At 40.8% G+C, this 24,681-nt stretch overlaps 2 protein-coding genes across 2 annotated transcripts in view; both read left to right on the top strand.

The window, feature by feature from the left end:
* The window catches only part of dnah1 (dynein, axonemal, heavy chain 1), a 37,589-nt gene extending 28,685 nt beyond the window's left edge, over positions 1-8,904 (top strand). Inside the window, exons 66-74 of the mRNA XM_053652656.1 lie at positions 1,467-1,598; positions 2,237-2,416; positions 3,013-3,189; positions 4,892-5,062; positions 5,268-5,398; positions 5,852-5,996; positions 6,356-6,562; positions 7,280-7,514; positions 8,019-8,904. Coding sequence (XP_053508631.1) covers positions 1,467-1,598; positions 2,237-2,416; positions 3,013-3,189; positions 4,892-5,062; positions 5,268-5,398; positions 5,852-5,996; positions 6,356-6,562; positions 7,280-7,514; positions 8,019-8,140 — 1,500 coding nt within the window. The 3' untranslated portion in view covers positions 8,141-8,904. The remainder of the gene's footprint in view (positions 1-1,466; positions 1,599-2,236; positions 2,417-3,012; positions 3,190-4,891; positions 5,063-5,267; positions 5,399-5,851; positions 5,997-6,355; positions 6,563-7,279; positions 7,515-8,018) is intronic.
* A 135-nt stretch (positions 8,905-9,039) lies between these two features.
* mapkapk3 (MAPK activated protein kinase 3) overlaps positions 9,040-24,681 on the top strand; it is a 25,741-nt gene continuing 10,099 nt past the window's right edge. Inside the window, exon 1 of the mRNA XM_053652655.1 lies at positions 9,040-10,168. Within this exon, the coding sequence (XP_053508630.1) occupies positions 9,884-10,168 (285 nt within the window). The 5' untranslated portion in view covers positions 9,040-9,883. The remainder of the gene's footprint in view (positions 10,169-24,681) is intronic.

Here is a 24,681-nt window from a genome sequence, read left to right as displayed (position 1 = left end):
GCTGTAATAAATATGATGAATCAGGTCCGCCAGCATTCCTCAACCCATATAAACTTTCTAGTCTTGGAAAATGACAAGCCGAGTGAACTAGTGTGAATGGGAGAGAACATTCTAGAGGCTTCCTGTCAGTGATACTCAACAACATAAGTGTTGGAGAATGTCGAGTAAATCCCATAGACCTTATGCCTATCTCTTTCAGTCTGTAAAGATTGAAATATTCCTAATGCAGCCACAGAGTGTTGTTATCCATGTAAAGATTGCTCCATATGGCAGGAGTGTAACCAAATACAAAATAAATTATTTGGAATGAATAGATAATATGTTCTGGACAGATACAAATACATATATGAAAAGGATGCACACTATTACTTGTTTATTGTTCAAGAAAGCTTGCCAGAAAGGTTCACATGTACCCAACTAAAGGTTCACTCTGGTCTTTATTTTCATGCGGGCGTGAGCAAGAGGTCAGGTGTCGGGTATGATGAAGCTTGAGGGACAAAAAAAGACCGTTCATTCATCCTTAGTAACTGCCTGGTCAGAGTTGTGTTGGTTAAATTAGGTTTATTTTTTTGAAACTAGAACCGACTAAATTCATCAGAACATGTTGTGGGCTGGTACAAACCTAAAAGAAAAACAATCCCACACACGTCTGAGGTTGAAGAACTGTAAGAGCCAGAATTTACAGACCATTCTGGGGGTTCATGTTAAAATATGTGTATATTTATATGTGCACTGTATATCAGTTTAATAATCATAATAATGACAAACATGATATTAATGTTAGATTATGAATTGCTTTATTAGGTATTTTGAATAGAGCCTTATATTTTTTTTTAAAAATCCACAGCCGTGGATTGTACACAGTCTGTAATGTTTTAAGTCTTCTTCTTTCTGTTTTTTTTTTACTCCTCTTTTGCTTGTTCTATGCTGTGGACAGCTCTCAGGATGTTCCTAATTTCAAGCGTTTAGACTGTTTTGGCTGTGCGTGTCTGCTTTTTGTCCTGTTTGTGATTGTTTTGTCTAGGCGGCATGTTTTCATGACTGAGTCTTATTTCAGTGTCATGACATTGGGTGTTTTTTTTTTTTTTGGTGATCTACAAATTTGTAAGTTCTTCTCATGCTACAGCATCCTTGGCCTTTCTCAGAAAGGAAGCACCAATCTAAGAATTTGTCTCCGCTAGTTTAAGAGCAAAGGCGATGACAAATCACAGATGTTTTACGCTGAATGTTTTTGTGGAACTTTGAATGTGTGTTTAGTTTTGTTGAGAGTGTTGCCTGAGTGTTTTAGAGGCTGTGGGTTGAGGCTGGATTGCTTGTTGATGTCAGATTTGCTTGGTTTTAACGTTATGTCCATGTCTGTGTGTGTGTGTGTGTGTGTGTGTGTGTTTCATTTGTTGCTGCTGGAGGTGAATTTTCTGTTTGTGTTTCTTTGTGTGTTTATGTGTGTGTGTGTGTGTGTGCGTCAGGGTCCCTGGGCTGAAGCGATGATGCACAGTGCGATGGACAAGGGGCAGTGGGTATTTTTCCAGAATTGCCACCTGGCACCGAGCTGGATGCCCACTCTGGAGCGACTCATTGAGAACATCGACCCTGACAAGGTTAGTTACTCCCAACGCACACGTGTGCGCAAATATACACTGCGCACCTGCATATCCATGGCTGCACGTGCGAGTAGGAAATGCGCTGAGACACAATGTGTGTAGCATTTAGTTAATTAGGTAATTATCTTAGCAACAGGACATTTGTACATTTATTTAATTGGAGCAACACTAAAAGCAACCACTTTGTGCTTTTCGGTCTGTGCATGTGGGCGCCTGTGTGTGTGTGTGTGTGTGTGTGTGTGTATGTCTCAGGTCCATCGGGACTTCCGCCTGTGGCTCACTAGTTTGCCCAGCAACAAATTCCCGGTCTCCATTCTTCAGAACAGCTCCAAGATGACCATCGAGCCTCCACGAGGCATCAAGGCCAACCTACTGAAGACCTACATGAGCCTGAGTGATGACTTCCTTAACTCCTGCACCAAGGTGCACACTCACACACACACACACACACACACACACATGCAGAACTTTATATAAACCCATATAAACTGATCTCATGTGTTTACTTTGCTTGATGTCCTCAGGATTGTAAACATCTCACTAAATATATTTCTCTTTAACATCTCCTTCACTAATCTGTCTTCTAATCTCTTTCTCTCTCTCTCTCTCTCTCTCTCTCTCTCTCTCTCTCTCAGTCTGCAGAGTTCCGTTCTCTGTTGTTGTCTCTCTGTCTGTTCCACGGAAACGCTATCGAGCGCAGGAAATTTGGTCCACTGGGTTTCAACATTCCGTATGAGTTCACAGACGGAGACCTGCGCATCTGCATCAGCCAACTCAAAATGTTCCTTGATGAATACCAGGACGTTCCTTACAAGGCAAGCACAGATACACACGGCGTTTTTAATACGTGAAGGACATTCTCCAGCATGCCTCTTTTTCATCTCGTATTCTTTCTCTTTCCTGTTCCACCCACAGCACAGCTGATTCATTCACCAGATGTATCAGGGCACACCACTGAGCCTATATTATTTATTACTTTTAACATGAATTTTAACCCGTCACAGCTGGAACTATCACAGACGCAGGACAGTTTGTATTTTGAGTGTGTTTCTTTGAGAGAAAACAGGACAGAGACTCTGCATCGCTCTTGAATTAGAAGGATGAGACGGTCGTCCTGCTGCCGAAACGTTCCTCGACAACTCCTCACACGTTACCTGTCTTTCTTATGATGTCTAGAAAAAGAAAAAAAAACGCACAGTCATCATAACATCACATCAGAAAATAAACCACACACACACACACACACACGTCCGCATAGCTTTTCTCGTAAACAATCCGAGTTTACCAAAAGCATCGTGAGCTCGCTCTACCGTGGAATTGGAAACTCAGCCTTGACGTTATTATATAGTATTCACTTCGTTTTTTGTTTTTTTTTCACTCTCTGTCTCACACTGTCTCTCTCCGTGTCTAGGTTCTGAAGTACACAGCCGGCGAGATAAACTACGGTGGCCGTGTGACAGACGACTGGGATCGCCGCTGCATTATGAACGTGTTGGAGGACTTCTACTGTCCCTCTGTGCTGAACCCTGATCACGTCTACTCACCTTCAGGAGAGTACCGCCAGATCAGCACAGACCTGGACATCAAGGTTTATATTACATTTAGCAGATGTGCAGCTTACTCATAGAACAACACACACACACACACACACACACACACACACACACAGCAACACTGAGCTGTTATTGGGTAAATCAGTTCAAACCATCTACGGTATATGTAAATATTTACATGCTGTATTCTGAGAACAGTTTCCTTCAACATTTGTGTCATTGTTTTGATGTATGTGTCCATCCGGGAAAACCCCTCGCATGTCACTGTGACTGAATTATAGCAACAAAAAAAAAATCCGGTTTTAGACCAAAATTTCCGGTTTTTCTGTCTACAACATACTTTGACACGTCTACTTTATGAAAGCAGATACACAGTTGAGGTCATACGTTTACATACGCCTTGCAGAATCTACACAGTGTTAATCATTTTTTAAAAATTAGAGCGATCATAAAAATTGCATTTAGTTTTTTATTTAATACGTCCCCGAATACGCTGTTTGACATAAGCAGACGTCTACATATAGTCCACAAGACACAATAGACCAGTTCAGACGTTTACATACGCTTGACTATTAATACCGCGTGTCGTTACCCGGATGATCAACGACCGTCTGTTTTTATGTTTTGTGAGAGTTGTTCATGAGTCCCTTGTTCGTCCGGAGCCGTTAAACTGTCCACTGGTCTTCAGAGAAATCCTCCAGGTCCTGCACATTCTGTGCTTTTTCAGCATCTTCTGCATATTTGAACCTTTTCCAGCAGCGGCTAAATGATGTTGAGATCCATCTCACAAGCTCACACTGCTTAAGCAGTTTAACAAACATTAGTGGTTAAAAAAAAAGAAGACAAAAAAAGAATCTGCTCAAAGACATCTAAAACCTGGCTATCTTTGTGTGATTTCCTCCCGCAGTGATCGTCACACTTTGAAGTGTGTTGAAGCGATGGAAATGGACATAAGTCCAATCACTTTACTACAGTAGCTGTCAAAATGTCTGCACTTGAAAAGAAATCTTTGAAGTGCACCTATTATGTTTTTTTTCAAATATTACCTTTCATATAGTGTGTTATCGAGCTGTTTGTGAATGTAAAAAGCTCTGCAAAGTTTCAAAAATCAAAGCGCACGACAAACGGAGTTACCGACTCCCAAAAGAAGGAATCGATTCTGAACAGCTGAAACGAGTCGTTAGTGATTCCAGACTTTACTTCCTGTACTAACCTACGTAGGTTTGTAACAAAAAAAACCCCGCCTCTGGTCTTTCTGATCGGCTGCTTGCTGACAGCGGTTAACCAATCGCAACAGACTGGGACGTCTGACCAATCAGAGCAGAGTATGCTCTCTGAAAGGAAGAGTTTAGAATGAATCCTTTAGAACGAATCATTTAATGAGTCGTTTGTGACACCGGGGGAAAAAAGGTAACGCTGCAGTTTAAATTATGAGCACGTTAAAATGTTTTTTAACCTCGGATGCATGTAAATCCATTATATGAGACCTTTAATACAAAATTAGGCACGTTTCAAAACCATAATAGATGCGCTTTAATATGTCATTTTCTTCTTTTTTTTTTTACTTTTAGGGTAACCAGATTTAAAATACTAGAACTACTTGTGGTTGAGAAACGTGCAAGAGAGAACGATATCTCAGATCAGGGAAGCCGAGAGTTTTCAGATTGTCAGCAAGGGTTTTCCCAGGGCGCCATTCTGTGCACGTATGACCTGAGGATTGTAATGTATTATTTGCAGGGCTATCTTTCGTACATCCGCGGCCTGCCTATTAACGACACGCCAGAGATCTTCGGCCTGCACGACAACGCAAACATCAGCTTTGCCCAGAACGAGACGTTCGCCCTGTTGGGTGCTGTACTCCGACTGCAGCCCAGAGCTGCCTCCAGTGGGGGCAAAGCCAGAGAGGAGGTATAGAGTCACCCTTAGGGTCTCCTTTAGCTCCTCAGCCAAACGTTTGTGAACTCATAGACAATGTGTCTAAGATTATGTCTTAAGATATGTGAGTTTTCCCCCATTCTAATATATTTAACGTTAATACATACAGTACAGGGCAAAGTAAAAAAAATATTTTTTTTTTACTAAAAGTTAGAGTAAAACTTTTTCTTTCCCGCAGATAGTCGAGGAGATCGTGACAGGGATTGTGGAGAAGATTCCCAACCCCGTCGACATTCAGGAAGTCGTTACCAAGTACCCAGTGATGTATGAGGAGTCTATGAACACTGTACTGATACAGGAAGTTATAAGGTACATCCATACACACATCATACACAGATCAGAAACAGGAAATGACAGTACCTATAGCCTGTAATAACATTTTGTGCCTTTTTAAATGGATACTCTATTAATATTATGTGTTCATGTACTAAAGCGACACAAATTCCTTACTTACACCCTCACAAATATTTTTTTTTTTGCATTTGTTACCATTAATTCTCTCTTTCTCGGTTTGTTAGTCACTTTCTTGCTCTCTCTTTTCTCTGACACGTTTATCTGTGTATTAATTCTCCTTTCTCGTACTCTCTCTCCTGAGATTAAGTCCCATTTACAATAATCTCTCTATCTCACATATAAATCGTCAAGTTGTCTTTCCTCCATCTTTCTCTTTTGCTTCTTTCTCATTATTATTGTTTTTTTCTTTCCTGTGTTTGCTAACTTTCTTTGCCATGATTGTTGTCTTTCTTTCTCTCTGTGTATCAGATATAATAAGTTGCTAGCAGTGATCACGCAGAGTCTCGGTGATCTAGTGAAGGCTCTGAAAGGTTTGGTGGTGATGTCATCCGAGCTCGAGCTCATGGCCAACAGTCTGTTCATCAACGCCGTTCCAGAAATGTGGAAGGCCAAGGCAAGAATCTGTCCTCCTCACCCTTTCTCCCTCTGTGTTGTTTTCTCCCACTCTACTTTTCTTTCGCTTGACTCTCTCAGACACATAAATTAGATTTGAGAGAGGCTGAAACATTTATTTAGTACGTGGAATTTCCCTCTTTTTTTTTGCGCCATCTGCATTTATGTTTCTGTGTCTATGCGAATGGTTACCTAACTTACCCCTCATGTATGCTAAAATCAGCCTATTATTATTATTTAAAAAAATAAATTTTTTCATTTATTACTGCACAATTATTCCTCTGATAATTATCCTTCCAAATTGTTTGGAATCATTCATCGTTCTTACAGTTTTAGCGCTGAGCGTGATTTCTCCCGTAGGCGTACCCGTCTCTAAAGCCGCTGGCCTCCTGGGTATCCGACCTGCTGCAGCGCATCGGTTTCTTGAAGCGCTGGATCTCCGGCGGGATTCCGGCTGTGTTCTGGATCAGCGGCTTCTTCTTCCCACAAGCCTTCCTGACGGGAACGCTGCAGAACTACGCCCGCCGCTCTGTCCTCTCCATCGACACCATCAGCTTCGGCTTTAAGGTTCACGGCAATGCTACACCTCCTGAACTCGATGTTAAAGAAATGACGACGCCACTTAGCTCTCGTATTTAGCATGTCACAGTGTGAGCATGAATGTTTCCACACTTCCGCTCCTCATTTTTATAACACGATACTAACCTAATCTTCTTGCCTTTAAAGGAGAACAGCAGGTTAACCATTTAAAGGACACCTTCAAGTGTATTCAACCCTTCTCAAATACTTGTCTCTACGCTTCCTTCTGATTTGGGGTCGACTTTATCTAAGGACAAGAAGCACTACTTGAAAAGGCGCACCAAGGCCCGAGGCAGCCTTCTTTTTTCACAGATGCAGGGACAGTGAAGATAATTTGATGTGTGCCCAATTCTCTACATTGAATGGTGCTGAATATGTTGCATAACTTACTATTACCCCTTGCGGCAAAACTGCATTTCTATCAGCATACTGAGTCGATGTCACTATTATGCGATGATAGCATAATAATACACTGGTCTTACGACTTATATAACCACCGCGCAAATCGAAAAGGTGTATTTGTTTGTTTAAAGACGAAGTAATGCAGCCTGTTGTTATTTTTCCATATCATGTGTCCAGAGCTAGTTTGTGACTACGGTACATCGTGTCATTACAGAATCATTATCTGATCACAGCGTCTGGGTCGTGTATACAAATTCGTCCTCCTGATGTCCTGATCCTCCTGATCCTCTTTTTCCTCCACAGGTGATGACGGAGCCGACGGCGGAGTTGACCGAGCGGCCCGAGACGGGGTGTTTCATCCACGGTTTGTTCCTGGAGGGGGCGCGCTGGGACACGCACGCTGGCATGCTGACCGAGTCTCGGCCCAAAGAGCTCTACACCGAGATGGCCGTCATCTGGATGGTGCCCACGCCCAACCGCAAACCGCCACAGTCCGGCGTCTACGTCTGCCCCATATACAAAACGCTCACTCGTGCCGGTGAGCTGTGTGCGTGTGTGTGTGCGTGTGTGTGTGTGTGTGAGTGAGTGTGTGCTCGGATTTGAGCTGTATACAGTCTCAGAACAGTGGGAAAGCTTTGAAACTTGATACCTGCACCTGCAAGTCATGATCATTATCATTATTGCTACTAAAGTTAGGATTTTTTTTATTATTGTGTGAGGAAACAATGCTCGTGTTACATATTTGACACGATTTAAAATAATTGTGAGATCGCATGACGGGTAGGATGAGAATTTTCCACAGAAATCTAGAATTTGAGTTTGTGCATAAAAGGGCTTTTTATTTTCAGTTTCTTCTACATTTATGTTTTTTTGTTGTTGTTGTTGTGATTTTTCAAATTTTTCTCCTCATCTATTTGTTTTACCTTTAATTTTCTCTCTGTCCCTCTGACCTCTCTGTCTCACTTTACTTCCTCCCTGTCGTCCCCTTGTACTTTTCTTCCTCTCTCTTTTCTCTCTCACTCTCTCTGTCTCTTTATAACAGGAACTCTGTCCACCACCGGTCACTCCACTAACTACGTAATGGCAGTAGAGCTTCCCACAGACCAAAGCCAGAAGCACTGGATAAAGCAGGGAGTGGCACTCATATGTGCACTGGATTACTGAAAACACACACACACACACACACACACACACACTACTCTCCCTCTTACCTTCTCCCTTTTTTCTCGTTTTTCTTTCAAAGACACAATGTTTAAAGAACTGAAGAGGAACTCTCTCGTCAGGAAGTGCACTCAGAACTATTTCCTATTTAAACTTCTAGATGATTCGACTTGTCAGACGAATCATTTGTGTTCGGCAGCACATTTCCTACATCCTTTAAAAATCTCAAGCTTCGTTCGCAGTGCCCCGTCGGTGAACTTTGTGGGTCTTTCTAAAACATACTTCATTCTCATTCAGAAATATTTCAAATAAAATAAATGTACCCTTCAAGCGCTTATTTTTTTCTCATGGTAACAAATGCATTATAACAAAAGATTCTGTAGTTCAACACCGGAACTTCCACATCTATTCTTATATTCATAATATTGGCTGATATTCATGAACGTCATACGTATGCTCTATACTGGTATACTAGTTCATTTCATTTTAAAGAGAACATTGTTCGTTTCCTGTTGGGCGTATGTCACTGCGACGCAAACGATGCATTTTTATGACGCGCAAAACCCACTGTACTTGTATACATAGTTGTATACTAGTACATCTGAATATATGTACAGTAGCAGACTTGCACACAAAAGCCTGCATACTTTTTTTTAAGATATTTTTTGTTGTCTGTTTTGTACTGTCGTAAAAATAAATCGGTTGTACGCGTGTTCAGAACGGCGGCACGGTGCATAGCGTCGCCGTGTCACCGCTCCAGGGTTCCCGGTTCCTGACACTCACACTCTCTGTGTGAAGTTTCACGTGTTCTACCTGTTTTACCGGTTTGCTCTGGGTTCTCTGGTTTCCTCCTACCTCCCAAAAACATGCTGTAGGTGTGTGTGTGTGTGTGTGTGTGTGTGTGTGTGTGCGCGTGCCAGTATTCCTGGATCCACCACAAATACTAAAGATGATTGAGTGTTTAGGACCAGTCAGCTCTTCTGGGTTAGGGTTTTGCCAACACATCCTCAAACTTTCTTTCTTTCTTTCTTTCTTTCTTTATTTATTTATTTATTTATTTATTTGTGGTACTCTGGGTCTTGTCCCAAATCCAGCATTCAGATTTTGAAAAAATGTCTTCGAGCCAAATGCTTTAAGATGAATCTTGACAGCAGTAGAAGTCAGTGATGAGCGCGCGCAGTGCGCAGGTCGGTGTTGCTTTAAGAGTCTGAGCTCTTGTGGAAGTCGAGGGCTGTAACACTGACGCATAGGGGCAGGACCGCATGGGGTGGGGGTAGGGAGACAAAACGCCCATTCTCAATCTGGTTCCTATTAAGCCCATGAGTGCACTATATAGGATATGAAGTCAAGGCGTTTCCACACTACATAGCGCACTATTTGAGCTCTTGATGCGCGTTTGGCACCGAGCCGGAGAGGAACGCGCACGCAGCCGGTCAGCGTTCTCTTTAAAAACTCCGTGACTTTCTCCCAGCAGTACTCCCGAGTGCTCAGAGTTGGGGGCTGACAGTAAGAGCTATGTTTCTATGAAGGACCCAGGGATTTTTCAGTCTGTACTAACTCATCTAGATTTCAGAGCAGAACCTGAGGAGGTGCAGAATAAACGCGTGTTGTTTGGGATGAGTGTTGCGCGCCAGTAAAATCACGCCGGATTTAGGCTGGGTGCGTGGAGGGTCATCACCGACGTGGAATCGCTTTGCAAAAGTTCTTTTGCAAAAAAAAACAAAACAACAACAACAAAAAAAAAACATGCTGCAAAATGGAAAAACCAAAGAAGAACAGCCAGAGACGAAATCCGAAACGGAAAGCGAGAGTAAGAGTGAAGGCGCAGAGACCAAACCGGAGAAGGAGCGCGAGTCCACACAGTTCCCCATGCCCAATCCTAACTCTGCTGCTGGATACCCGAAACTGGAGATCAAACGCAACGCCGTGACGGACGACTACAAGATCTCCACTCAGGTCCTCGGTTTGGGGATCAACGGCAAAGTGCTGGAGTGTTTTAACAAGAAAACCGGGCAGAAGTGCGCCCTGAAGGTAAGAAGCGCTTTGGCGCACACATTGTGTCTTACCTGTGTGTGTGTGTGTGTGTGTGTGTGAGAGAGAGAGTTCTCCTGGTGTTCTTTACAGGATTCGGGTTCAAGGACTTCCTGATTGCTCTTGCTATAAGGAATGCTCTCACATAATTCAGCATAAATTCCATGTCAAAAGTTGTATGGAATACCCAGAGCCACGTCAATCCCACTCAGACACAAGCACGCATTCCTGACTATTACTGTAAATGCCATAATTAGCATGTGGAATCAAAATTACAGTGCGTTAACTTCAAAGATTTACAAAGATGTTAACCCATGGTGAGCCCCTGTCAGGTTTATGCACTTAGTCCTGTGTCCTGGACATTCTGGGTCACTTTAGGCCACGTGTCAACTCAAATCCACCCTCATATGGCACCCCTGCATAGTTACCCATCTTTAGGTTCTGTCCATCTATTTGTGGTCACGTGTTCCCATAATTCCCGTAATGATGGGCATCCATGAAGGCTTTGGACTTGTAGGGACATTTTGTTGGTCTTCAGCCGCTTTTATTATTCTTATTATTATTACTACTACTATTAATACTACTACACATTTTACAAACATAAATAATATCTTTTGCCACTAGTATTATTTATCTCCAGCAGCACAAGCCTTCATCTTTACTATACTGACATTATATCGAATTTTGACGAGTCCCCACAAGAAAAAAATTTTCTTTCTTCTTATTATTTTTTTAAATAGCTGAAATCTTGCCTTTGTGCAGGTGTGTAGTTAAAGTTCAGGGTAGATTTAGGTGTTGCGTAGCATTAATTAGCTACAATAAATATTCACGTCAGTGGAAGGTCCTCACAACGGTAGAATTAAATTGAGACAAGTGTGTGTGTGTGTGTGCGCGCGCGTAAAACGTATCCATGGCTTCATGGATTCTGCAGCTGGACGCCAGGTTCCTGGAAGTCCAGCATTGGGTTACTATGGCTACACCTCCAAGCACCGAGTCTCCTCTGCTGTCTCCTCTCCTGAATCAAAATAAGGCTCAGGCATAATTGTCATACTTTGCAGAAATAATCATTAATAGTATAGAAATGTGTTATTGTGGACATGCAGCCAGGGCATCAGGTTTCCCCTCGCTCCTGATGGAGCGCACACGCGGGTTTGTGCTGCTTGCGCAGTGGAAACAGATACGTCACTGGGAGGCCACGCCAGCCTGGACTTTATGACCCGAGGAACTGTAATCCAAATCTGAGAGCTTAGGCAGCCACAAAGTTGTGTGCGAGTGTGTGTGTGTGTAATAGCAGTAGTCGTACAGAGAGAAAGGTTCCCACAAACGGAATCACTGAAGTGCTGAATGAACACCGGCAGAATTCACTTTTCATCCGGAGGGATGTTAAACAACACATGCTGTCTGTCTGTCTGTAAAACCCAAATTCCTATAACAGTATTGGTTATTATTGGTTGTTAGTGTTATAGTATTTTATATTATTGATGTGTAGAGTTACACATCAATAATAATGTAACGGTTACAGTTATAATTAGGGTCTATCATTTGCGCCGAGGTTTAGGGTTACACTTCAGCTCAGAGAGAGATGATGTACACCTGAAGCCTTTATCACGACCAAAACAAAGTAGTCTCACAGAGCATGAGCTTGATTCTAAATAAAATATATTATAAATACTACATGAAAGAACAAAATAATAGCTAAACGAACTTTATAAGGATAATAAGAATAGATGCGTAAATAAGTAAATAGCAAGTGTGCCTTCTGCTCTGGTCATACTGCTGTCCGGTGCAGATTATATCTCTCATACCACAGTGAAACTGTTACCATGAACCACAGACGATAATAATAATAATAATAATAATAACCATAGAATAAACACCCTTATGGAAAAATCGCCTACATTTCGCATGCTCGATCATAATTCTTTCACGTCATTGTGAGTATTATGTGATCACGTGTAAAACATCTGAGTGTACGTTTCAACGATACGTGCGAAGAATTAAGCCACGTGAGAAAATTACAAGTGTCCTAGCTGTGAAAAATGAGCGCGTGTAGAAGTAAACGGATCACGTGGAAATGGATACAAAAAAAAAAACGGGCAGTGTGTAATAACTACATGTGTGAAGTTTCTGTAACCGTAGAGGTTTCTGTAAACGTAGCGAGCAGTGCTTTGCTTCACTGTACAATAACATTAATGACTAGCTTGTTGAAATGAAGTCAGTAGTCAGAAGCTGGAGACGAACTGTAACGTAGACCTAGCTGTAAAATTGAATTCACGATTTAATACTATAAGGCTTGCCCCTGTGATGATAATATACGCCCTAGTGTTGCATCAGTCATTTTATTTAAAATGACTGGTTTTTTATTTCGAACAGAAACCGCACCACCCCCGTACTGACCACAAGACATGATCTGACTCTGGATGAAAGATTTGTATCAGAATGAACTGAGTAATAGTCTGACCAGCTTGTTATTTCTATAAATATGTGTCATCTCGTATCTAATTCTCAGAAGTTTGTGACTGAGTGGAGAAGTAAACAGAAATAAATAAAAGACGTGGATGAGAGCAGAGCTGCTAAAAGGCAAACCGTCAGCCACTTCGCAATCTCCATCGAGGGACTTCTTAGCAAATCAGCATCATCGTTAGAGTTTAATTAGCTTTTACTCTGCCTGTGTAATCACGGGCGATTAAACCACCGAGCCAAACGTCGACTGGCTAATGTGTTCTGATCCAAACGGATCCTCCAGCGATGAGACGATGCGGTAGCTGCTTTCCTGCTGCTGCATCTGAACTCATCTCTGCATGGCATGTGGGCGGTTTTTCCTCACTTATCTGGGACCAGTATTGTAGGTTGTTGTGTTATGGTGTGATTTCTTAGGAGGCCCTCCTGTATGGCGACAGTGTGTGTGCTTCAGTTAGTTTTGTTCCAGTGAATCAAACAGGCACAGAGGAGGTTGGATGTACTGCCTTTTTCCTTCGACACAGCCAGTGAGTCAGACTGGCTCCCGTGCGTCTGCACCGATTCCTCACAGCGCGTCTCGGGCAAAAGTTGTCATGCTGTCGAGACTGGATCGATCGACGTGTCTAATACGCAGCCTTTTTTTATTGCTAGTGCGTGTTATTTAGAAGTGTTTTCAAACGAATTTTCACCTCTGTGCCAGTGCCGGGCCCTGATTTACTCAGGGTGAGATCATATATATACGGGGTTTAGTGTTGAGTTTTGCTCTTTGGTGCGGGCGCTCGGGTTTGGACCGAATCAACCGGTCCGAGAGCGTCTGAGCGCGGAGGTCTCGGTAACGGTTTCCAGTCGACGTCTAGCGCAGTTAAGAAAGCGATTTGATCGAGAATCGATTTTCTGTAGCTAAACCGAGCCAGGAGCTGAAAACTGAGCCAAAGCACCGAGCTCTAGAGCTGCAGAAATGCAGTGTGTTCTGGAGATTTGGACTGACAAACAAAAAAGAGAAAATAAACACTGGATGCAACACAAAAGAACAATGTTATAAACTAGTTATTTACATCATTATTGAAGAATTTATTCAGAGGCGCTCCGTGTTTTCTGTTCTCGGGGGGGTTTATTTACGATTTCTCTACAAACGTTTGTTTTCATTTATCCGTCATTGTATTTCTGACCAATGAATGATGGAGTTTTTTGCCCTACACGACCTTCAGCCATTGTTTTTTTTTGTTTGTTTTTTTTGTGTTTTTTTTTTGGCTTCCTGGTCGCTTTAATTCTGTCTAGTGAGAGAAACAAACTAAAAGGATCAAACTTTTGCTCTGATCCGGAACTAAAGCAACATACGAGCCGAAATAATTCACGTGACACGCTCGCTCGTGGCACAGGAACGCGCCCATAATGTATATCGATATATAAAGTTGTGTGTTTTTGCACACACAAATCTGTAGTGAATTAGAGCCTAAAATCACTTTTGCATCAAGTGGAGATGAACAGCGTGTCAGCTCTGACGGAGAGATACACATCTCTGTAAACCAGAACCTGATTGTGGAACTTGTGACAGACAGACGCCACTTCTCAAAACTACTAAAGGAAAGCTTATTTTGAATAAGCTTTTCTTCAGAGGAACTAACCAGCAGTCGTGTCACATCCTGACGTCCGACCACAGAGAGTTTAAAATACATACTCTTAACTGTCACCTACTTTCACGCCACGCCAGTCCCTCTTTATGTGTGACTTAAAAACGAAAAAGCAGTTTTAATTACGTTTCTAACTTTTACGTCCTGTAGTAAGAGTTTATATGGTATCAGATTATACGCTCAATATAATATTGATTCTTTTTGTTAAATCGTTTAAGGATATTACAGGGGAATCACTACCGCTTTTCGAACTTTTAGAAGGACTTCATCGTTACCCGGTAATAAGTAGATGATCAGATGTTGAATATTTTGTCGCCAGGGTTTCATTTCCTCTCCATTCTGCATTGAATAACACTTTTGTAGATGTTAAAATTTTTATTTGATTTATCCCTACAGTTTTAATCGGATTTCTCAAAGCCAGCCCTACAGTGCAGGTCATGTGACTTCCACCCTGTGCTCTCATTTACACTTTTGCTGATACGCTTTGGCATAACATCCCGGTAATCGAATAGATTTTTCAAAATGACATCATTTACAACTACATACTTCCCCTTCAGTAATATGATATGAAACATAACCGTGGATAACATCATGAACCGTAACGAATGAACGGAAATTACAGCGCGATGAAAATTTGATAAGGTGCATGCTTACCGCAGATGTCTGATCTGGCACCGTGTCCGATCACAAATCTGACAGCTGTTATCGATGGCTGCGACGACCTGACATCACCCCGCACACACGGTCCTTAGAGACTGAACCTTGTACACACAACATGTTTGATTTTTCATCTTAGGCGCGTACACGCGTCCGACACGACACGTTAATATGAACCCGGTTGCCGTGAAACTGGAATTATCCTGCTTGTTATCGTCGCCACGTCCTGTGATTTATTCGTTTACAGCCACTCTAGTTTATCGCTCAATTTCCCTTTTTGATTGCACAGCAAACAGACATTAAACTGTCGCTGTAAAATGTGTTAATTAAACAGGATTAAATGTGCAGGGCAGGAACAGGCTGTAATGCACTGAGCAGTCCACTCTCAAGGCTGGAAGGAAGCCACACTTTTCATCTAAATCAATTACGTTAGCTCGTGATTGTTCTTACTAGACTTGACTGTCCGCCAACACACGGAGAAGCAGTTTGTCTTGGGTAGGTATGTTACACTTTAATACCACCTCTGAGATTTATTATTCAGAGACAAGATTTACACTGTGTTTGTCAGTTAGTTATTGCCAGTATGTACGTACACATAGACACATGCACGAAAATACATCAGAAATATAATTAGTTTTAATTAAGGTTGCAACTAACGATTATTTTCATAATCCATTAGTTGGCGGATTATTTTTCCGATTAATCGGATGGGATGGGGCGGCCAAACTTTCAGTACCATTTTTTTAGTTTATTTAAAATAAAATGAGTGTTACAAATATGAACTTCAGACTAAAACTTTACACAACTGTTTGTCCAATTATATAAGACTGAAAAGACCCACTCAGACACACACACACACACACCAGAATATATATTATTCATTTAGGACTGTAGTTTAATTCAGCGCTTTTTGTGCATCCATAAAAATATTATGCATAAATACTTATATATAATATCAACTAATAAATTTAAATATATAAAAGTTTATATCACATAATAGTATTTATGCGGTTTGGTGAAGCGACCATCTCCCTCTTATCACTCTGTTGCCATCAATCTGGAAGTATGAGGGATAAAACATGCTAGCAAACACACCATGCTAGTAAAAAAAAAAATCACTTAGCCGAATGTTAGCTGGTGCCATTGGCTTCTGATTTGAGACGATGTAATGGTTAGCATAATGTTAAACAATAACGTCCTTAGGTAGCAGTAATATATAAATAGATAGACTTATGTTACCTTGTTTAGTAGTTTACATAATATAATAAATAGTTAGCCTAACATTAGCGTGTGTGCTAGTGACATTGGGCGGTAGTTTACATAATAAATAGTTAGCCTAACATTAGGTTGTGTGCCTGTGACATTGGGTGATAGTTTACACAGTATATGATAAATTGTCAGTCTAATGCTAGCTAGCTTGCTAACTTTGATAAGCAATTAGCAGTACTGTATGTCCAAAGCTGTTTTCACCTGGGTGCAACCAAACACTGTAATTATTATTTTTTTAAAAATTTAATAATAAAAATTAAAAAGTTTCTTCACAATATTCTTCCTCATATATCATTTTACTCTAGTTCCTGTCCCTTTTTCTGTGGAGGTCGATGTCAGCATTTGAGTAATGCTAGGCAAATGTGACACGCTGACATGAACCCTGTCCTGTGGATCTCTGACACAGAGACCGTAAAGTCGGGGTGGTGCTGCAGATAAGAACTTCTGATGAAGTGTGCGCTGAGTTTTTATTTATCCACGCCGCGCTCTAATGCTTTACAGAGAGCTTATTTTAGATCGGGAGATTAAACCTGTGGCACACAACACATAGCTGGACAAGACATGACTCACTGAGATGAAGAATAACTCACGCTCAGCGTTTTAAGGCAAACACAGGTGTGTGTGCGCGTGTGTGTGTGTGTGTGTGTGTGTGAGAGAGAGAGAGAGACCTAAATGCATTCCTTTGATTTGAGGTACAAAGGAGAGAAAGATCGTTTATTTTCTGAAGAGAAAACTTGCGTTGAAGCTGAACGATGAATCATTTCTAGAGTGTTCATTCAGGAAATATGTTCTTGTTTTCTGGAGCGTTATTAAGTCAGTGATCTGTAACATGCTTTAAAAGCTTTCAGTTTCTGTGGCGCTTGTCGAAATTTGTGCTTTGCCCTTGTCAAGAGAGTATGATTATAAATCCTACAGCTTGAGTTTTGCCCTCTTCTCACTCGTAAAGTAAAAAAAAATACACCCTGATCGACTTGTATATTAATATTTGTAATTAATGGCATCTTCAAGTGCATCTAAGATTTATTTTGTAATAACTTTTGGTTTAAAACTTCTTTCATCAATATGTTCAGTCCATTCTGTTTTCATTTTGATTAGCGGTTTCCTACGTGACCCAGAAAGCCGCTCGACTACCTGCTGAAAGTGGTGCAGTGCGACATAGCCTTTGCTTCATCTCTATATAGACTGATGCGGCAGCGCTTTATTTATTTTTTTTCGGTCTGTCGAGCTCTCTCGCCTCTTCATTAATACACTCTGCTCAAACATGTCAGTTTACAAAGCTTCAGTCTCGTGTTAAAACTGCCCGTCAACATCGTCACGCCCGTCATCTCGTAGATCGCTAACTAGCCGAGCCGAGAGTCCGCCGTAACTCGCCGTCTCATAACTGAATTGCATTCTGGGACTTCCGAGTCCGACGTTTGCAGCAACGTTTCCACTCGCTAATTAATATTAATATTAATGCTAATTAACATGATGTGAGAAAATAAGCTCTCGATCATCAATCAGATAAGAACTGATTGTTCTCAACTTTTTTGTTTGACTTTTTTTTTCTCTCTCTCCTGTTAAACTCCGTTGTAACTGTACTAGCAATAACGTTGTCCCCCGTGACATCAGCGCGACACACGACCGCTAACTTCTCACAGGAATAACGAAAACACAACACCAACCAACAAACCACCAAAACCCGTCACAGATATTTCGGTATAAATATATTTCATATGTGGGGTTTTCTTTTAAGAATCTGTAATCGTAATTCCTTACTGTTTTTATAAGCCATCTGATCTTAGATAATGTTCAGTATAAGTTGTGCATTAGTATCTGCGCTGAACCACACGGTCGCTATGAATCGATCAGCGTATCTGCTGGAGATTTTTTCCCAGCAGAGACTTCTCTCTCACGCTTCTCAGCCCAAACCTGCACAGTCAGGAAATTAAATACGGCAATAAAATGTAAGCGGTCGATGATGTCGTCAAGCCTTGGTGATGAACAGCGCTCAATATAAAAACACATACATGAGTCTAAATACAGATGTGACCACATACAGTATTTATGATAAAGTGACACCTAAATGTCAGCTAAATATAACCCAGAAGCTACATTCGGTGTACAGACCAATGCACATACAGTATATATATATTTATATATGATATGTTAATTGAGGCAAAATCCGATCCAGGCTTTGATTTGAGCAGTTAAAGCAGTTAAGGACGTGTTCAAAAGCTCTCTGGGACCCCTGAGGTTTAACCTCATGACCTTCTAGTCACTACAAGCGAGATTGTTAAACACGCATGACTCTCATGCGGTTTGACAATCGTTAGTGAAAGAATAACCCTTGTGTAACTCTGACTGTGACTGTTCAATAAAACGCAGGCCATTTCTGTGTGAATATTACAGATTTGGCAACATTCCCTGTGAAAGTCTGAAAGGAGATATACAAATTCCCATGGAAAAAAAATCCTTATGCAATCCTTATTTTAGCGTGTTGTTGTTGATTCTAATGTGCTTACAATATGATTATAGTCGCATTATAGTGTCCGTGGATAACACCTCTCAGGGTTAAAGTGATCATTTAGTCAAAAATTAAATGTAGTCGGTCAGCCATACGATAAAATGATCACTTTAAAGCCTCTTTTTTAAAAACACACACTGATAAATTGCTTGTACAATATACACTAATAATAATATAGTGCTATATAATTATAATACAATAATAATATTCTTAGGACAGTTTTGATCAGCTGATATTTTGCTGACCGTATAGCTGTTTAGAAGCCTAGCTTTAAGTGTTTTATCTTTGCAAATAAGCTTTGAGCGACTTTGATAATACGATGGTACGTGATATTGCGTCGTAAATTGTGATAAAAAGTCAAAGTGAAACAATTACGGACTCTTATCAGGACAACAGTAGGATATGTGCTGACCGTTAATATATTATCGTAGTATATTAGGACGAGCGGTTAGGTTTAATTTGCGTACTTTATTGGAGTCGATGCAGCTAGAACCCTGATCCCGGTCAAAATGAATGTTATTTATTAGAATAGAAATAAATTGCTACACGCAGACTAAATAAAGAGGCATGTTGAATGAATTGTGGATCATATCTCATATCCCACATTTCCAGCATGGTAATAATATTCACTCTAAGGTGGACTTGTTGCTTTAAATCACGACATGTTTAAAATCCAAGGCGATGTAATGTTTGTCAGATATATAATGATGTCATTTGTTATAGCAAAGTGGGGAAGGGGGGGGAGGAAGGCTGTTATTTTTGTCTTTTGTAAGAACTGAAACTGTTAAACTCGCAGATTCTGTTCATGTTTTCCCTCAGAGGACTCTGATTGGATAAAAAAAATGATGACAGACAGTTGAAGGTGGATTTGTTAGTAATATAGAAGATATAATCCTCATGACCTCCTGTCCTATTAGCGCACACACACACACACACACACTTACACACACACAGGTGTCGTTTTACATTACATATTAATCCCATTTGCTTTATCCGAGGTTTAACACACAGTAGGATTGCTGAGCGTGTGTGTGTGTGTGTGTGTGTGTGAGAGAGAGAGACATAGGCTGCGTCCGAAATCACGTACTACCCTACTACCCAGTAGGCCAGAGGGGTCGTATGCCCGAATTCTCAGTAGGCGAGAAACAGTAAGTGAGAAATACCCGGATGGCGTATTACTTCCGGTGAGATTTTGCAGTATGCAACCGATGAACACTACGCTACTCAAAAAAATCCCATAATGCAACGGGATTAACAATACCCGAATAAATTGTTAACGTGTTGAAGGTTTAAACAAGAAAACAGTTGTCACAGCGTTTGAAATCTTTTTGTGATCTCCATCATGCCTTAGCCGGCCAAGCTAACGGCAACGGATTTACCTCAGCCTGTTAACCCTGCCCACATTACATCACTAATTCAGTTCACTTTTCCGATGTGCATTTTCCCGTCAGTGCGGTTACTTTAATCTGGTGTTCCCTTTAAGATTTATGTCTTTATGTTGACGTCGAGTGTCACACGGCGGATGTAGTATGTCCGGGATTGTATTCATACTACACACACATACTGATTAGTACGTACTGTTTCCACGGCCCTGCAGTAGGTACTGCTTCGAATGCAGTACGCCCTGTCACAGTACGCGATTTCGGGCGCCGCCATAGACACGCTGTAGGTCCTCAAACAACAAAATGTAAAAAAAAATCTATAAATTTGCTTTCTGATTCTGTCCGGTCTCCGTCTGTCCATCTACCGTATAGAGAGTGTGTGTTTGCTGTTTGTGATTTGTTCGCTGAATGATGGACGCACCAGAGAGAGAATAAATCACTCACAAGTTCAAGGTTGTTAGTTGAACTTGAAATCCTCAGCCAATATGTGTAACCGCTTTCTGAAACACAGAGTGACTGAGCATCAGGAAGTGTTTAGACCTACTCCAGCTGCTGGCGCTATAAACAAAGTGGCAAGTTCATGGGACACACACACACACACACACACACACACACACACACACACACACACACACACACACACACACACACAGTTTATGGTTTACGATCAGCAGAAATGACATGTGCACGTGGGCGGAGGTCAAACCGCATTACATATTAACGCCTCCACATCTTATCTACACACAAACAGCTTTCAGTTTTAATTGATACTAAACCCCGCTCGTCTGTTTCTGTGTTTGTTTGCTCGTTTGTTTGTTTGCCCGTAACCAAACGAGGACCGCTGCTTAATGAAGCCCCATCGCTCGGTCCTCTATGGTAATACAGTGGCTTTGGGTCATGTGGAGCTAAAATGAAGAAAACAACATGTTTAAAATGCAGCATTGTGTCACGTTTGCCAGTTGTTCTGAGCGGCTAGCGCTTGTACTTTTTTTTTTTTTTTCTTCACCATTATCGGTATGAAAGTGAACGAATCGGCCTCGCTTGGTAAGATCGGCTTATTAAAATAATAAGTTTTCCATTAAAAAAAAAAACAACATCTCTGGAAATGATTGCAATCAGTGATTCGTATTAAATTAAAGAAGCGTCCAGATCATTTTTTTTTATTTTTTATATTACAGTAATTGCCCAAGGTTTCGACGTATTACCATGATAATGCGTTTTAGCAGGGGGGTTTTTTTTATATAATTTTTTTATTTTATTTAATTTTTTATTTTATTATTTTTTAATTTGTTATGAAACTCAGTGAAAAGAATTCAAATAGAATTTGCTCTCTCTAAAAAGAATCCTTTATTATTCTTCCCTCCAAACGTCAGTACACTTGGTGCCTAATCATATCGTTCATGATATACCGGTACAGTTCCTTCCGATGATAAGAACTGACATGTTTACGCACCGCGGCGTGGGCGTCTCACGCGTGGAACGAGAACAAACGCGGCGGAAGACGGGGTTCCGACCCTAGTATGTCGTTTAAGAGTAAAGTCGGTACTTGAATAAACTCGTTCTTGATTTGAATAATTATTGAGTTACTCAGTACGTTTACAAGGACAACGATAATCCGATACGAACCCGATTAAGACGATACTCTGATTAAGAGACTAGCATGTAAACAGATTGTTGATGACCTTTATCCGATTAAAGTCATACTCGAAGTAAACACAAATGGAATTAAGACGTGTGCAGTATTCCTGTTTTAGTCGCATTATGGACGTGCGTTACAGACACGTACACACCTTAATCACACTATTAACGTCGTGTGAGAGTTTTCACCGCATTTTGCGACAGGACACGTACACACACGGCAGCGCTCAACCGTTTGACGGCAAACAAGAGAGCACGGCTGCGTCCCAAACCGCGTACTTGCCTACTATATAGAAATACATGTATCTCGACTACTATATAGACGGTAAGTACGCGGTTTGGGACGCATTTGCACGTACTGCATGACAAATAATTAACCGCACTTGAAGACACCCAAACACCCAAAACTGTATACGCTCCCATAACGAAGACCAACTATATGTCGATACGTGAGACTCTAGAGGGACGTCGAACGGCGTGACGTGGGGACGTAATGACGTGTGCTGTTAATCGATCTGTGTTCTATAACACGTAAAACGGGAACATGACAGGAGTATTCTAAAAGGGACTCATGTAAACACCTTAATCAGAATATCGGCTTATTCAGAATAAGGTCAGTAATTAGATCACTGCTGTCCGTGTAAACAAAGTCACTGTTTTGATGTATTACAGCGTAGTTTAAGACTTGTTCATTTTTCATTATTTAAAGATTATATGCACTTTTACAGAAGAAAAGTGTTTGTACATTTCTGTTTGTTTTTCCTGTTGTTAGATTATGAGTGTTGGTGTTTGCATTTTCAGTGGAATTTTAATTTGTGAATAAAATTCATATTCTATTTTTTCTGCCTACATAATCGGTATAATGTAGTATTTGACGACGGTCAGGATTAAGTTTGACTTTTTTTTTTTTCGATCAATGCTTGTGTTTGCACGGCACGGCTCTCGAGACTGTATGCCGATGTGACTCGTGGCCGAAAAAGATAGTGTCGAAGGTTACTATTTTCATATCCTTATTTATATCGTTACTGTTTAAAAAAAACAAACAAACCATGAAATATCGTTCTATAGTTTTAAGTCTATATATTGCCCTTCTTGGTGCAGCATCCAAATGGGGTAACATAGGGGTATCTTGTGTGTATAAAATATCATAATTCATACCGTGGTTATGGAAGGTACTCTTTCTTTTTTGTTAACTTTTTAACTGGTAGCCAGGTTTAACCTCTTTTCCCTCTTGAAGTTCTTAAGACAAAAAAAAAAAAAAGGCAGCTTGACACGTTACTGAGAAACCGCAAAGACCTCCGTCCTCAAGAATTTCCTGTCACGGAACACCTAAAGTTACACCTCAAGTAGCTTTGAATTGTTGCAAAGCGCTGAGGTGTAAATGTCTCCTCGTGAAAAACTTATATCACCCTATGAATAGTGACACACGTCCCCGTGAATGAGCTGTTACTATGGAAACGATAACGTGTTAAAGCGAGCGCATTAATATAAATGTGACTGGAGCTGCTGTTATTATCCGGACCAATCGGATTCGAGAATTCATCAGCCTTGTGGTGTGAACTATAGTAAATAAATAAATAAATAAATAAATAAATAACCAATCGGTTTTTGCTACATGTTCAACATGATTAGTGTTCAACTTAAATATGAACTTTTGCACTCTCCTTCTAAACCTCTCTCCTCACACACACACACACACACACACACACACACACAGATTGATTTACACTCTGCTCCTAAAAATACACCCTGATGGAAGACATGTGCAATGTCACAGCCTCGTGTCCATTCCAGGGTTACGTCTGTCCTTCTCTCTGTCACGTACCAAGAGAGACATTTGAGAGGGAGCGAAGGATCTTAAAATACTTACCTTAGATAATAAATGAAAACGTTGTACCTTAAATGACAGGCTATAAAATTCTCGTCATGATATCAGCTATTACACGTGCATTAAGATATTATGACCTTTCACCCCTATTCACGCTTTATGTAGTGGTTTGCTTCATTCAAGCATGTTTTTTTTTTCGTTTAATTTAATTTGTTTTTATATATATCGCGAGGAATGTGTACAGATATTCGATCAGATTTACACTCGCTCTTCCGTCGCATTTTTGTCCCTGAATTTTCTCGTTGATTTAATAGGTGGCTGTCACCTGTTGAGACATGGGCTTACCCTGGAATTTTGTTTTTTATTCATAAGCGTTAACCTGTGATCTGTGACATGTTTGGACAAATTAGGAACGTTCCCCAACATCTGCCGTGAAAGTAAATTGCGTAACACAAAGGGACGGTTCTATACTGAGTTAGAATAATTGCTTCATTGAGTAAGGGGTTTCCTCTTTTGTCCACCAGCGCAGTGGAAATCCGACTAGTGTTTTTCCAAGTCTGTACGAAACAGCTAGAATGACTGTATTTCGAGCTGATGTCACAGCGGAGCTGTCAGAACACCACGGAGAACCCTCAGCTTTTCAGCTTGGATTATCATGCGATGATCGTGTGTCAAATGCGCGGCGTTGCAACTCTGAGGGAAATTCCAGCATAAAATTAACAAACAGTATAATATGTTGTTTGTCCTGTCATGTAGCATTCTGTAGTGCGTTGTAGTAGCATATATATATATATATATATATATATATATATATATATATGCAATTAACATCCATCGTCTATGTGGTCATTATTACACCATGTGTTCTTCATGCAAATTGCTTACTGTGAGCAAACTGTCATTAGTGATACAGCGTGAGAACTACTAAGCGGTCGTAGTGCAGGACGCAAGATTTCCCAGCACAGAGGAAGGAAGAACAATTCATTATCCACCCAAAGTGGTTCAGATCGTTCAAATTATACTCCAAAATGCGTCATCAGTAGAGTTTTTTTGGGGGGTTTGATGCTGGGAAATTTCACCCTACAGTACGAATGAGTATACGGTCTATTGTTTAAATGTCTTATCTTGATCACTCAGAATAT

This window comes from Ictalurus furcatus, chromosome 21 (genome assembly GCF_023375685.1).
Source record: "Ictalurus furcatus strain D&B chromosome 21, Billie_1.0, whole genome shotgun sequence".
Classification (NCBI taxonomy): domain Eukaryota; kingdom Metazoa; phylum Chordata; class Actinopteri; order Siluriformes; family Ictaluridae; genus Ictalurus; species Ictalurus furcatus.
This window is presented reverse-complemented; position numbering and strand designations above follow the sequence as displayed.